Genomic DNA, 12,807 nt, shown 5'->3' with positions numbered 1-12,807 from the left:
TTTTGTGAAGACTCAATGAGACAACATGAATAAAGTGCTTAGCACAGGTTCCAACACGGAGCTAATGCCCGATAGATATTACTTCAGTTTTATGTGTGTTACGGAGAAAACGAGCAAGGTGTTAGATGGGAGTTACAGCTAACTCGCTGTAGTGTTCTCTGGTAATGAAATCATTCCGGTATTTAGCTGTTACTTGTCGCAAAAGTATGTTTCCCATACTTTAGTCATTCCCTGCTTACCTTTTGAAATTTTGCTTATCCCAGTCCCACCTGGACAATTGCTCTTTTAAAATATTTTTTAAACATACATACTTGCTTAGGAAAGAACTTCTGGATCCCTACCTTAAATAGAAAAACCGCTTTCACTTGCCTTAAATGGAAAATAACAGTATCAATAAACAGTGAAACTAAACAATGAAAATGAAACAATGTTATAAATTCCAGTTAGATACCAGTGCTTACCTAGGGCTTTGAGCCTGGGGCCTGCTCCGTGATAAAAGGGAGTTTACTGCCTGAGAGAGAATACTTTCTCCTTGTATGCAGAAGAGCTGAAAGAGAATCCAAAAAGAAATACATTTCTTACTATGTGATTCATAGTCATTTAACGCCCTGGCCCTGCTCGCATCTCCCCTGACTACAAGTGAGATGTCCTCCCTTTGGGAGACATTAAGTGAGGGCAATTGCTCCCCTCGCCCCATGCCAAGGCAACTAGAATAGTAAATTCCGTGGGGGTAGAGGCCTGATATCCACCTATCCCGCCGGCCTTGTCCAGGACAGGAGTGCAGCAAAACCCTTGTCATAAGAGCTCCTAGAAACAAGGACACTCAGAGGTCCTGCTCCCCATTCCGTTGCTGGATCAGGCTCAGTGCCTTCGTCACACCCCGGACAGCTCCGGAGTTTCATATTTTAACCGGGCAAGTAGCTGAAGCAATCTGAGTGCTGCCCGGACCTCGGCGCGGTGGAAGGGAGTCTGTCTATGGGCGTTGCTTGGAAGCTATCTGCCCGGCAAACATTGCTTTCACATAGATCGTACCCTACAGATTAATAATAATAATAACGCAAAACCCAAATTGCCTAACGATGCTTTTATTCCCTTAAGCCCTAATAAGCACCAGTAAATCGCAGAATGTTATTTTATTATTATTAATTATTATCATTATGGAGATGGCTAATGAAACTCTATTCAGCAGCCCGCAGGAAAGGGGACTCGCCCTCCCTTTCTTCCTGGAGCTGCCTCTGATGCCCCCAGTCACCCTGAGGCCACCCGCCTCTTACCCTGGCCCCTGGCCCCTGGCCCCTGGTCCCTGGCCCACTGGATGTGATCTCAGGGAGCTGGGAGCAGCGCAGCCTCGGCCTCCAGCCCAGCTGCGCCTCTACCTGGGCCGGGCCCGCCCCCTGCTCACCGGCCCGCGCTGGCACCTGGCGGTCGCCGCGAACACAGCAGGAGGAGGAGGAGGCGCCGCGCGGGGCGGGCGTCGCGGGGCCGCGCTTGGCGTTCCTGAGCCGCGGCCGAACTTTTCCCAACAAGTCCCACGTCTGGGGGCCGGAGGAGCGGGACGGGGAGGAGAGACCGGAGTTCCTGGACTGAGCAGCAGCAGCAGCCCCACAACATGGCCTCCTCTGCCTCCTCCTCTCCCGCAGGCGCCGAGGACTCCGCTCCTGCGCAGGTGAGCTCCGCGCCGCGCCGCCCCACTACCTGTGGCTGCCTTCACCCAGGGGCGCGCGGGGACCCGGGCGGGCGGGAGGCCCGGGCGGGGTTGGGGGCAGGAGCCCTGGAGACTGCCTGGAATCCTGCCCTCCTGGGGTGCCAGGCGGCGCCGCGAGGCTCTGGGAAGGCGAGCAGAGGGGACCTGGTTCCTGCAGATCGTGGGGGTCCGGTTGCGCCCGGAGCGCGGGGCTGAAGTTGCGGCCCGGGACACAGGCGTGAGCTGGAACTCGGTCCCAGTGCCGGAGCATCCCCAGGAGAGAGGGGGCCGAGGAATTGGGGCATCTGCTTGGAAACATTCGTCTAGAGAAAAAGTGGGCCCCGGGCTCAGGACGCCCTCACCTCGGTCTCCCGTCTTGGGGCTTCCTTGTTCCTGGCTTGCACCTCCAACCCCTTGCCAGGTTGAACCCTTCCTAAGGACACGACCCAAGCAGGCTGCAGAGGCTGCACGTTTGGCAGAGAGGAAATCACCTGGTTCTGAAATCACCTGGTTCTCAAAGTTACCTTCAGAGTTAGGCTTTTTTTTTCCTCCTTTTTCTTTTTTGAAAGTGAGCCTATTTAACTCCGTTAAAGTATAGAATATACTTTATAGATTGAGACAGAAACGTGCAGAGTAGGGTGGGGATCGTGGCAGTGCCCGGGGGTGGCTTTGGTGGCTTTACCTTCTCCCCCATCTCCGAGAGCCTTGTAAAGGCATGCAAGCAAAAACACGAAGTGGAAATCGGGTGCCTGACGAGCAAAACCGCAGCATCAAGAAGAGTCTCTTTCCACCCCACACCCCTCAGCAGATTGCCACCTTGAAGCCCGGAGGCGTTTAATAGCAATTTTGGAGCTGCCACTATGTGTATAATGTGGGATAATTGGTTTAAAACACTCGCTTATGTTTGCATGTGCATAGAATGGCTAGGGCAGGGTTCCTGAGAAACAATAGTTGTCCCGGGAAGGAGGCTGGGGAGACAAATGAGAGGGTGAGGAGGGAGACTTACCTTTCACATACCTTTTAGGACTTTTTTTTTCCCCCCCCAATGCTGGGGCTTGCTTTACCGATTTTTGCAAAAGAATAAATACTACGTGTTTTGAAAGTGAGACACATTAGAATCGTCTTGAAAACAGAAGTTCACTTAGTTTTAAGTTATATAGAATCGCCCTTGAAACACAAATCTTGCCCATGTCGTGTTTTTCCTTTAGTCGTCGTCTCTAAAAATCCTCAAGGAATCAAGGAGAAGTCTTCAAAAGAAGACTGAAGTTTGGACCGAGTCAATTGCTGATTTTGATTTTGCTTGAGAGTGTGGCTTGTCTAGTTTTGAAAGAGTTCACTTTCTCTTATTAATAAAAACACAGAGGAGTCATCCTGGGGTTATACAGGACCCCATTCCAGGAAGATAGGCTAGGGTAGGTAGGCTTTAGAGGGAGACAGTCTCAGAGTGGACACAGATTGCTGCTTTGGCAGTTCAGGCAGCCTTGTAATCTGCTGACCTGGACTCAAACCAGGGCATGTTTAAGGAAGCAAATTTCTGTATTGAAAGTGAATGTAAAGTTAAAACCACAGTTCCAAAACAAAAACTGACTGAGGCAAAACAACCGTTTGATTATCTCCAAATCGGCTACTAACATCCAGAGAGCCAACTTCTCTTAGTTCTCAAATCAGTGGAGGATAAATAAGTGAGTTGTGAATTTGGACTGTAGACTGTTATTAATGATGGTTCTCAGTGTTCTTTTTGCTAAGGCATGAATAAATATGTTTCATAATCTACACAGTGATGTGTAGGCTCCATAGCAGATCTTGTAGCTCAAGATCCTTCAGACCATGTAAAGGCCAGTGGTGTGTTTTTGAATCCAAGGAAACAGTGTAGATTCTGAATCTGTTTGCATTTTTGTGTAGTTATATTAGTACTGTGGTTTTCCTTTATTCAGTACTTTTTTTTTTCCTTTTTACAGTGTTCATGAGTTTAAAGAAAGTGAGTGTCTTTAACTCTAGAATAATATTGATAATTGAGAAGTATATAATTGTTACGGACTCTTAGCAGTTTTTCTTAGGTTAATCTCTAATTACTGTAGTTACTTCTCTATTTAAAGTTATTCATTTTTATGCACAAAATGTCTGTGTATTTTTATAGAGCATGTTATTGTAATTATATGGAAGCTGTATAATCCAAATTGGAGATTATATAAAATTCTAACCTATGTAAATGGGGTTTTTACCCTTTTGAATGAAGTAAATACCTGACACTGACGAGTCCAACTATCTGACACTTTTACACAAGATTCATTCTGAGTTAGAACAGATGATGAATTTTAATTTGAATATTTAGCCTTGATACAACTTCCCCAAACTCACATTATTAAATTTTATCCTTCCGGAAAGATCAAGGTTACTAAAGATCTAATCAGATCTGAAGTAACTTTTCTCTGTATGTATTGACTGGGCTGTTGTTCACATAATTATATCCTTGGATCTGGCAAATGTGAATTCCAGTCAGATGCAGCTTAATGTTAAGGTACCTGGAACAATAGGGCCATTTAGTTGTAATAATTTTCATCCAGTGTTGACGTGTGAAAATAGCATAAACATTTTCAGTTGCCTTCTATCCATGACACAATTTTAAAAGTTGATTTGATATAGTGTACTTTCTCTTAGACGTGTGTTTTAAGTACTAGAAGCTCAGTTGTTATTAGTTATAATTTGAAAGTTCTATTCGAGCAGGCATGGTAATTTATGCCTATAATCCCAGAACATTGGGAAGCCAAGGTGGGAGGATCACTTGAGCCCAGGAGTTCGAGACCAGCCCTGGCAACATAGTGAGACCCTGTGTCTACAGAAAATAAACAAATTAGTGGGGCATGGTGGCAAGTGCTTGTAGTCCCAGCTACTCTGGAGGCAGAAGTGGGAGGATCGCTTGAGCATGGGAGGTTGAGGTTGCAGTAAGCGATGGTCATGCCACTGCACGCCAGCCTGGGTGACAGTTTGAAGTGCAGTGGAGTGAGACCCTGTCTCAAACCAACAACAATAAAAAACCAACAACAACAAAAACCCTTTTAGCATTAAGTTTAGTGTGTGTTTGAGGACCGTGCATCTTTTTTCCTGATTAGACTGTAAAAGATGTGGTAACATTTCCAAAATCTACATTCATGGTTGAAATATACCCTGTACACTTGTCTCAGCATGCTTGAAGGTGGACAAACAAAATCTTCCAAAGGGTTTGTCCATTCACAAAGACATAGATTTTCTCAGGAACTAACCAGATTCCTGTTTGACCATGGGAGTGAGATCAGTGGTACCAAAATAGAAGCAATTTATTGATGTTTTATGGAAATTACTCCTGAATTTTCTCTCTTGGGAAGGTCTTGTATGGATCAATTACTAAGTGTCATATGGTGTGATGGGCGAGAAGAAAGCAATCACATGAAAGTTATGTGTTTTCAGTTCTGAGTAGATGGTAGTGTTTTCCCAGAATAAACTGGCTCTAGTTTTTGATGTATATTAATAATCTGAGGTTAAATGATGTAATGTTTGGAGTTAGAGCTTTAAAATAGGAAATAAATTTGGTGTTTTTTTGATCAGATGATGCTTTGGCACTGTCATTTGCAGATGGTAAGAGAAGGGAAGTAATGAGAAATGGCCCTAACGTGTATTTTGGACCTGGCCTGGGAAGGGAAAGTGGCAGAAATGAAGTTAGTTTGAATGCCATTGTTGAATTAAGTTATGTGTTGCTAAGTTGGAAAGGCTGTTCTCCTAAGTGTTTTGAAGATAACTATGGTGACTAATTGGTAGCTGTTATGTCATCTAGCTTCATTTCTGGGCTGGGCTACTTCTCTGGGGGATGCCAAAGCTTCATGCTAAGGATCTACTCTACAAATGTAGGGCCTCTCTTTCCCCTACTTTTTTCATGTTGTGATGCTTCATAGGGAATCTAGCAAAAAACAGCTCTGTGACTGCAGTGTTGCTCGTTAGCATCAAACATAGGGCTTGATACACATGAAGGCCAATTAATGTTTGTTAAATTAAGAATCTAAAAATGATGAGGACCTGACATTCAGATTTAGTAGCAGCTTCAATTATTTAAACAACACATACTTTTGAGCTCCTATCATGTAAAAGGCACTCAGGTACACAATGAGAGCATGGTTTTTACTGTTAAGTAAAAAGAAGTATGCAGTCCAATTAGATAGAGAAAACATATGCATCTTGAAAATATAACTGCATTGTCTAGTAATAATAACAACCATGATTTATTATGCCTCTCACAGTAGATGTACTTCACAATAAGCTAGGGGTTAAGTATTGTTACCACCTCCCACCCCTGGCATTTTATACATCATGAAATTGACCTTCAGGAAGAGCATGCAAGTTCTAATGTAGTAACCTGAAACTTGATAGGAACCTTTGTCTGGTAATGATGGAGAGAGCAATGTTAGTAAAACCAGGAGTCAAGGAATGAAGTCCCTGTTCCCAACTACCTTGTTCTGTAACCCCAGAAATGTGTCACCTCCTGGGCTTCCATTTCTTCACTAGACGAAGGAGAGGGTTAAAGTATTTCTAAGGCTTATTCCAGCTACAACAGTCTATGATTTAAAAAATTTAACTGCTAAAAGGGTTATAGACAATCAGTAATAAAGTGATACATTTCCTTGTTTCTAGGGCACATTTTTTCTCCTCACATTGGCATTCCTAATGTTAGGATAATTTTCCAAATGTTGGGAACTTTGACATTTAATGTATTTTAAAAAATTATTTCTTTTTCCCTGAAAATCTGATTTTCAAGCAATTGTGCTTCCTACTATTGATGGCATCTTAGACGAGAAATTTGTTAGTTCCAACAGGAAGTGACAAGGTGACATCTCAGTGAGTTTGGGCTGGTAATTGAACACTCATCAAAGAAAAAGAACTTGAGTGTAGAAGAATGGAGACATTTCTCATAGTAGGTGGAGAACAATTGAGAATAACTACTTGGCCTCTGTGGGTCTTTGAGGTTTTCTTTCTTTTTTAAACAAGTTGAGATATTATCAGCGGTATGCTGGTAAAATGGATCTAGAAAAAAAAAAGGCCCTGATTCGTAGCATTTGCCTATTCCTACTTCTACCATGGCTGATTTCAAGTTACCAACAGGAGATGAACATGGAGCTGGAAAGAGCAGCACAGAATTCGTAAGCACACCACTTACATACAGTGAGATGCACAGAGGTCATTTTCAGTTGGATGAACAGTTTGTTTTGTCCAATTTATATGACACCAGGTGTCAGGCACACATGGGGAAACACAGATAAATAACTAGTTCTTACTTTTCATAATGTCATTGTTTAGCAGACTGTTTCCATGAACTTTTAAGTAGAGAAAGGGCGCTTGCACTGAGAATAGTTGATTAGATCTCTCTTTTCCCACTGAGAATGAAATAAATACCAAGTAGATCCTTAAATACGTAGATTAGATCTGAGAGAATTGAGGTCTGTAACTGGCTTATTTGATGTTAGAATGATGGATTATGATTTTTAAGACCCTGTTTCTAAGGCTGTCAAGCATAATAGATTCTTGTTCTGCTTGTGTATGTGTTGGTTATGTGTGCATGTTTAATTATCACTTTTATTGAGGTATAATTCACATACAATAAAACTCATGATATTTAAGTGTACAATTTGTTGAATTTTGACAGACCTCATACCCTATCACAACAGAATATTTTTTACCAAGCTAAGAATTTACTTGGGTTATTTTCCAGTTAAACTCCCAGCCCTCTGGGAGACTTCCATTCTGATCTCTTTCACTATAGATAAGTTTTGCCTATATGTGTATATATATATATATTTGCCTATATATATATATATTTGTGTGTCTAGCTTCTTTGAGCATAATGTTTTTGATATTAATTTGTGTTGTTTTAGGTATTAGTAGATTCTTCTTTTTTATTGCTAAGTAGTATTTCATTATATGAATATGCCACAGTTTGTACATTCACCAGACATTTGAGTTGTTTTCAACTTTTGACTATGATGAATAAAGATGCTAAGAATATTTTTGTGCAAAAATCTTTTCCCTTTCTTTTCTTGGGGGTGCTATGTAAATACTTAAGACTAAAATTGTAGGATCCAAGATCTAACTCTATAAGAAAATATTCATGTCTTACCTCACACCTCTAGGGAATGAAAAATTATAGATCAGAATGGTAGGGTAGATGAAAACCCATTGGGGAAAATATTCCTTTGGTGTTTACTTAATTTGAGAATTTAAAGAAATGCAATTGTAACTATTGATGAAATGTAAATTTTGAAAAAAGACATTGATGTTAAATAAGACTTTATAAGCTTGTAAAAAAGTATAGAGAAGGAAAACAAGTTTTTAAAAACAGTTTTATTGTGATATAATTCATATACCACAGAATTCACCCATCTAAAGTGTACAATTCAGTGAATTTTAGTGTATTTACAGAGTTGTACAACCACCACCCCAGACTAATTTAGAAAATTTCTACCATTCTCAAATAGGAAGTACCCATTTACAGTAAAAAAACAAACAAACAAGAACAAAACCATGATTTTAGAATTAGAAGAGCTATGTTTTAGTCTGAGTTTTACTGGTATAGCAACTGCGTGACCTTGGTAAACAAAATCTCAGCCTCCACATCTTTCAAATGGAGATGAAGCAGCTCTTTTACAATGTTTTCATAAGGATTGTAACTAATGCACATAGAGCACTTGGTACATAATGAATATTAAATAGATGATAGTGTTTATTGTTGAACCTCATGTGTATCTTTGTACTTTCTGTGACATTTTGTTTGTATCCTTCTGTCCGCCTCTGCTACAAATATTTTTGAACGTATCTTTTCGGCAGAAATTAGATGGAGTGGAAAGGAGAAACCTGGACTTTAAGGAGCCGGAGTTTTCTGGCTGTATGATTTAATTGCTTGACTTGGCAAATTCCTTACCTGTGTCTATTTTGTTACATGAAGAATTAAAGTCATTACATCCACCTCGTGGGATTGTTTTAAGTGTTTAAGAGAAGCTATGTGATATGCTGATATAATAGTAGCTGTTCTGTGATACCAGGAGCTACCATCTGTGAAGTCATTACATTTATGTACAAAATTCAAGACATATATGGAAAATTTGGATGTGTTCTGTGTGCATATTTGCTGTACAATTTTTTATATTTTAGGATTAGTAGAGGACCCTATACATAGTTCTTAATATTTGATGAAATAAATGCATAGATGAGTAAACAAAGAAGAAAAATTATTTTCCCCATTCTGTTTCAATTTCCCCATGTTTGGGTATCCAGGAGAAAGTTTCATTTTTCAAGCTTTAGGCTTATTCGTTTATCTCCTCTCTTTTGGGGGCTGGGATGGGGGGATGATAGTTAGAAACTTTCATTATAAGAACAAAAATAACAATGCTAACTGCTTTTACCTTTGTAAGCAGCTATTTCTGTATTTTAAAAAGTACTCTCATGTTGTGTCTTTGCATTCATGTCTCACAACAGCCATATCAGGTAATTGAAGTCGAGAGTCTCATCTTATTGAACAGGAAAGAAAAGTGAGGTTCAGGGGTAGACTTGTTCCTGGTCCTTATGGAGCTCATCAGCATAATGGCAAAGCCAAATTAGAGCAGGAGGGAATATATAGGGAGCCTTGTGCGTGCTGGTGGAAGCACAGACAGGGGCTGCTGTGCTAGGAAACAATCTGGTATTACTTAAGCAAATTGACTAGTTATCTACTCTGTGAACCAGCAATTCCATTCCTACAGGTGGACACAGGAATGCGTGCCAGAGGTCCCCAAGAGTACATGTCCAAGGTTGTTTACTTCTGTTATTAGTTGTGGAGGGGAATGAGAGGTACCTGAGCGAGCATTGCTGGGGGGAGAGGAAAAATGGCAGGTGCACATCATGGAGTTGTCTGTGGCCATAGATGCAAATGACTAGATAAACAAAAGCAACTCAAATATACTTTAAGAATATAGTGCCTGGTGAAAAGGTAAGAGTGTGAAATATAAACATTAAATCCTTTATGTGAGTTTAAAATGCATAAGCCCAGCACAGTGTACATTTTGTAAGAGTACTTACAGAAAGATGCTCCTTAAACACATTAGAATGGCTGCCTGGGTGGGACCCAGAGCACTGGAGTGGGCTATGGAGATAAAAAGGAATAAAGAAAGAAAGAAAATAATGATAATGTGCCATGAACCAGGAAGTATAGTTAATTCAACCCTCTGGATGGTGAAGTTAAACAAAACTAAACAATACCTTGTTATTTGATACAGCTTGAGTTCTTTTTATTGTGATTAACTCGGTTACCACAAGGCTTAACCAAAGAGATCCTCACATTATCATTATATGGGATGGATGTTCCAAGTGAAATACAATTTGGATTGGTTTCTAAAGTTTCAAGTGAAATTTCAGAGTAAGATCTTTTTCCTTTTAAAATGTTTACAAGAGAGTATGCTTGAGTTAGTGTGATTTAAAAATTAAGTTTCTTGTTAATTTTGCATTTTGGATAATAGAGACAGATGTGTCAAAGAGTAGTATCAGTTTTTACAGAATTAGAATGCAATATACTAAATATTTAATTCTAAAATGATACTCAAAGCATTGTATCTTTATCATACTTCATGGACTTCAGTATCCTATGGTACCTAAAAATATTTTGCTGTGTGTATCCTTAAAGGATATTGATATGTAAATTTTGGGGGGAGGGCAGATATATCACATTCTATTGTAATACTTGTTTGTCAAGTTAACTTTGGAGTATAATAGATCACCTTTTTGGGTGGAGTGGACTAAAAACAATACAGATTTACTAGGTGCAGTCCTGGAGGCCAGAAATCCACAATAGGTTAGCAGGGCTGTGCTTCTTCTGGAGGCTCTAGAGGAAAATCCATTTCTTTACATTATTCCACTCCTAGAGGCTGCCTATGTTTCTTGGCTCTTGGACCCCCATCACTATGACCCCAGCTTGGGTCATCACATCAATTAGAGTGCTTTTCAATTTACCTTCTCTTTCTACTCACTATTTGTAATTATGAAATGATATAGAAAATGGTTATAAATATGTTTTATCTATGATGTACATTTTTGTAAAATCAGCTATCTCTGTTGTTTAAAAAAACTGGCCCTACATAATGGTACATGCCTGTAATCCTAGCTACTTGGGAGGCTGAGACAGGAGAATAGCTTGAACCCGGGTGGCGGAGGTTGTGGTGAGTCGAGATCACTCCATTGCACTCCAGCCTGAGTAACAAGAGCGAAACTCTGTCTCAAAAAAAAAAGAGAGGGAGGCGGGGGCCCTAATGGTTAAGAGTTCAACTCAAAATGATCAGCCTTTGAGTATTTACCCATTGCTACTGAGGAGATGTTGCTGGTATTCAGCAGGAGAACTCTGCTGAGTCAAGAAAGTCACCCAATTATTTTAATGGTAGGTGTAGAAGCTGGAGAAGAACTGATTACATCTTTGACCCTAGAGTCCACCTGTTGGTGAGTGGCATTCAGGTGAGAGTTTCAGATTTATCTGTAAAATGCAGGAAAAGGCTGAGCTCTTGTGTGAGAGTCTGATCTACACTAACACTTTGTTGTGTAAGTGTGCCTCTCATAAATGTCGATGAAATGTTGACAACAAATAATGAATTTCAGTGCTATGTTTTGGTTTTCTCCACACTGAAATGAAATACTCTGAAAAGGAAGGTGTTGTGATCTTAAGAAGGGATACAAAGAATGTCCAGAGTGCAAGTGGTATAAGTTAGATTCAAGAGTGTGCTTCCAAATTGCTCTGCCATTTAGTTTCCATATCTGCAGCCTGGAAATAATAATTCCTACTTCCTCTCAAGTCATAAGGATCAAATTGTATGATTAGAAAATTCAAATTGCTTAGTGCTATGTGAAAATATTTATATGAGATATTTTTAATGTACTCTAAAAAAATGGTGCTGCTCTTTTCAGTATAATAGTTTTTCCACTGAAGTAATTTAGTGTTAGTTTTTGTGTTGCTATAAAGGAATATTTGAGACTGGGTAATTTATAAAGAAAATGGGTTTATTAGTTGGCTCATGGTTCTACAGGCTCATGTTTTACAGGCTGTACAGGAAGCATGGTGTTGGCATCTGCTACCGGTGAGGCATCAGGAAGCTTCCAATCATGCTGAAGGCAAAGACAGGCATGTCACATGGTGAGAGAGGGAGCAAGAGAGAGAAGGGGAAAGTCCCAAACTCTTTTAAACAACCAGGTCTCCCATGAACTCACTAGTGAGAACTCACTCATCACCAAGGGGATGGTATTAAGCCATTCATGAGGAATCTGCCCCATGATCCAAATACCTCCCACCAGGCCCCACCTCCAATGTTGGGGATTATATTTCAACATGAAATTTGGAGGGGACAGACATCCAAACCACATCCTTTAGCATCTTGGCAAATATGATACGTAATAGCAAATACCATCTCAATGATAAGTAAACACTTTAAAATTTGACATGTGAAAAGATTTGTGATTTTTAGCCTCTCTTTGAGGTTTTGGCCATTAATTTTTTTTAAATTTTTAATTTCTTTAGAGACAAGGTCTCATTTTTTTGCCCAGGGTGGAGTGCAGTGGTGTGATCATGGCTCACTGCAGTCTCCATCTCCTGGGCTCAAACAATCCACTGGCCTCAGTCTCGTGAGCAGCTGGCACTACAGGTATGTGCTGCCACTCATGGCTGGCAATTTTAAATTTTATTAAACATCAGGTATGCCAGAAAACCATACTTTCAGGCTGGGTGCAGTGGCTCAAGCCTGTAATCCTAGCACTTTGGGAGGCTGAGGTGGGCGGATCACGAGGTCAGGAGTTCAAGACAAGCCTGGCCAACATGGTCAAACCCCATCTCTACTAAAAATACAAAAAGATTAGCCAAGTGTCATGGTGAATGCCTGTAATCCCGGCTACTTAGGGGGTTGAGGCAGGAGAATCACTTGAACCCGGGAGGCAGAGGTTGCAGTGACTGAGATTATACCACTGCATTCCAGCCTGGGCAACAGAGCAAGACTCTGTCTCAAAAAAAAAAAAAAAGGAAAGAAAGAAAAGCAAACTGTGCCTTCTTAGGTACTGAATCCAACAGAACAGGTGCATAAGCAATTATTAAAATCTTT

At 40.6% G+C, this 12,807-nt stretch overlaps 2 protein-coding genes across 3 annotated transcripts in view; one reads left to right on the top strand and one right to left on the bottom strand.

Moving 5' to 3' along the window:
• Window positions 1-509, bottom strand: part of CDK1 (cyclin dependent kinase 1) — a 65,644-nt gene extending 65,135 nt beyond the window's left edge. The window contains exon 1 of the mRNA XM_032252653.1: window positions 462-509. The gene's annotated coding sequence lies outside the window, so the exon portion shown is untranslated. The remainder of the gene's footprint in view (window positions 1-461) is intronic.
• Window positions 510-1,405: 896 nt separating this feature from the next.
• Window positions 1,406-12,807, top strand: part of ANK3 (ankyrin 3) — a 677,335-nt gene continuing 665,933 nt past the window's right edge. The window contains exon 1 of one of the 2 annotated variants that reach the window (XM_032252635.1): window positions 1,406-1,666. In XM_032252635.1, coding sequence (XP_032108526.1) covers window positions 1,610-1,666 — 57 coding nt within the window. In that variant the 5' untranslated portion in view covers window positions 1,406-1,609. The remainder of the gene's footprint in view (window positions 1,667-12,807) is intronic. The other variant, XM_032252648.1, reaches the window with a different exon arrangement.

Source organism: Sapajus apella, unplaced genomic scaffold (assembly GCF_009761245.1).
Source record: "Sapajus apella isolate SASKATOON/1434 unplaced genomic scaffold, GSC_monkey_1.0 scaffold78, whole genome shotgun sequence".
Classification (NCBI taxonomy): domain Eukaryota; kingdom Metazoa; phylum Chordata; class Mammalia; order Primates; family Cebidae; genus Sapajus; species Sapajus apella.
The sequence above is the reverse complement of the archived record's forward strand: the minus strand, read 5'-3'. Positions and strand labels throughout refer to the sequence as shown.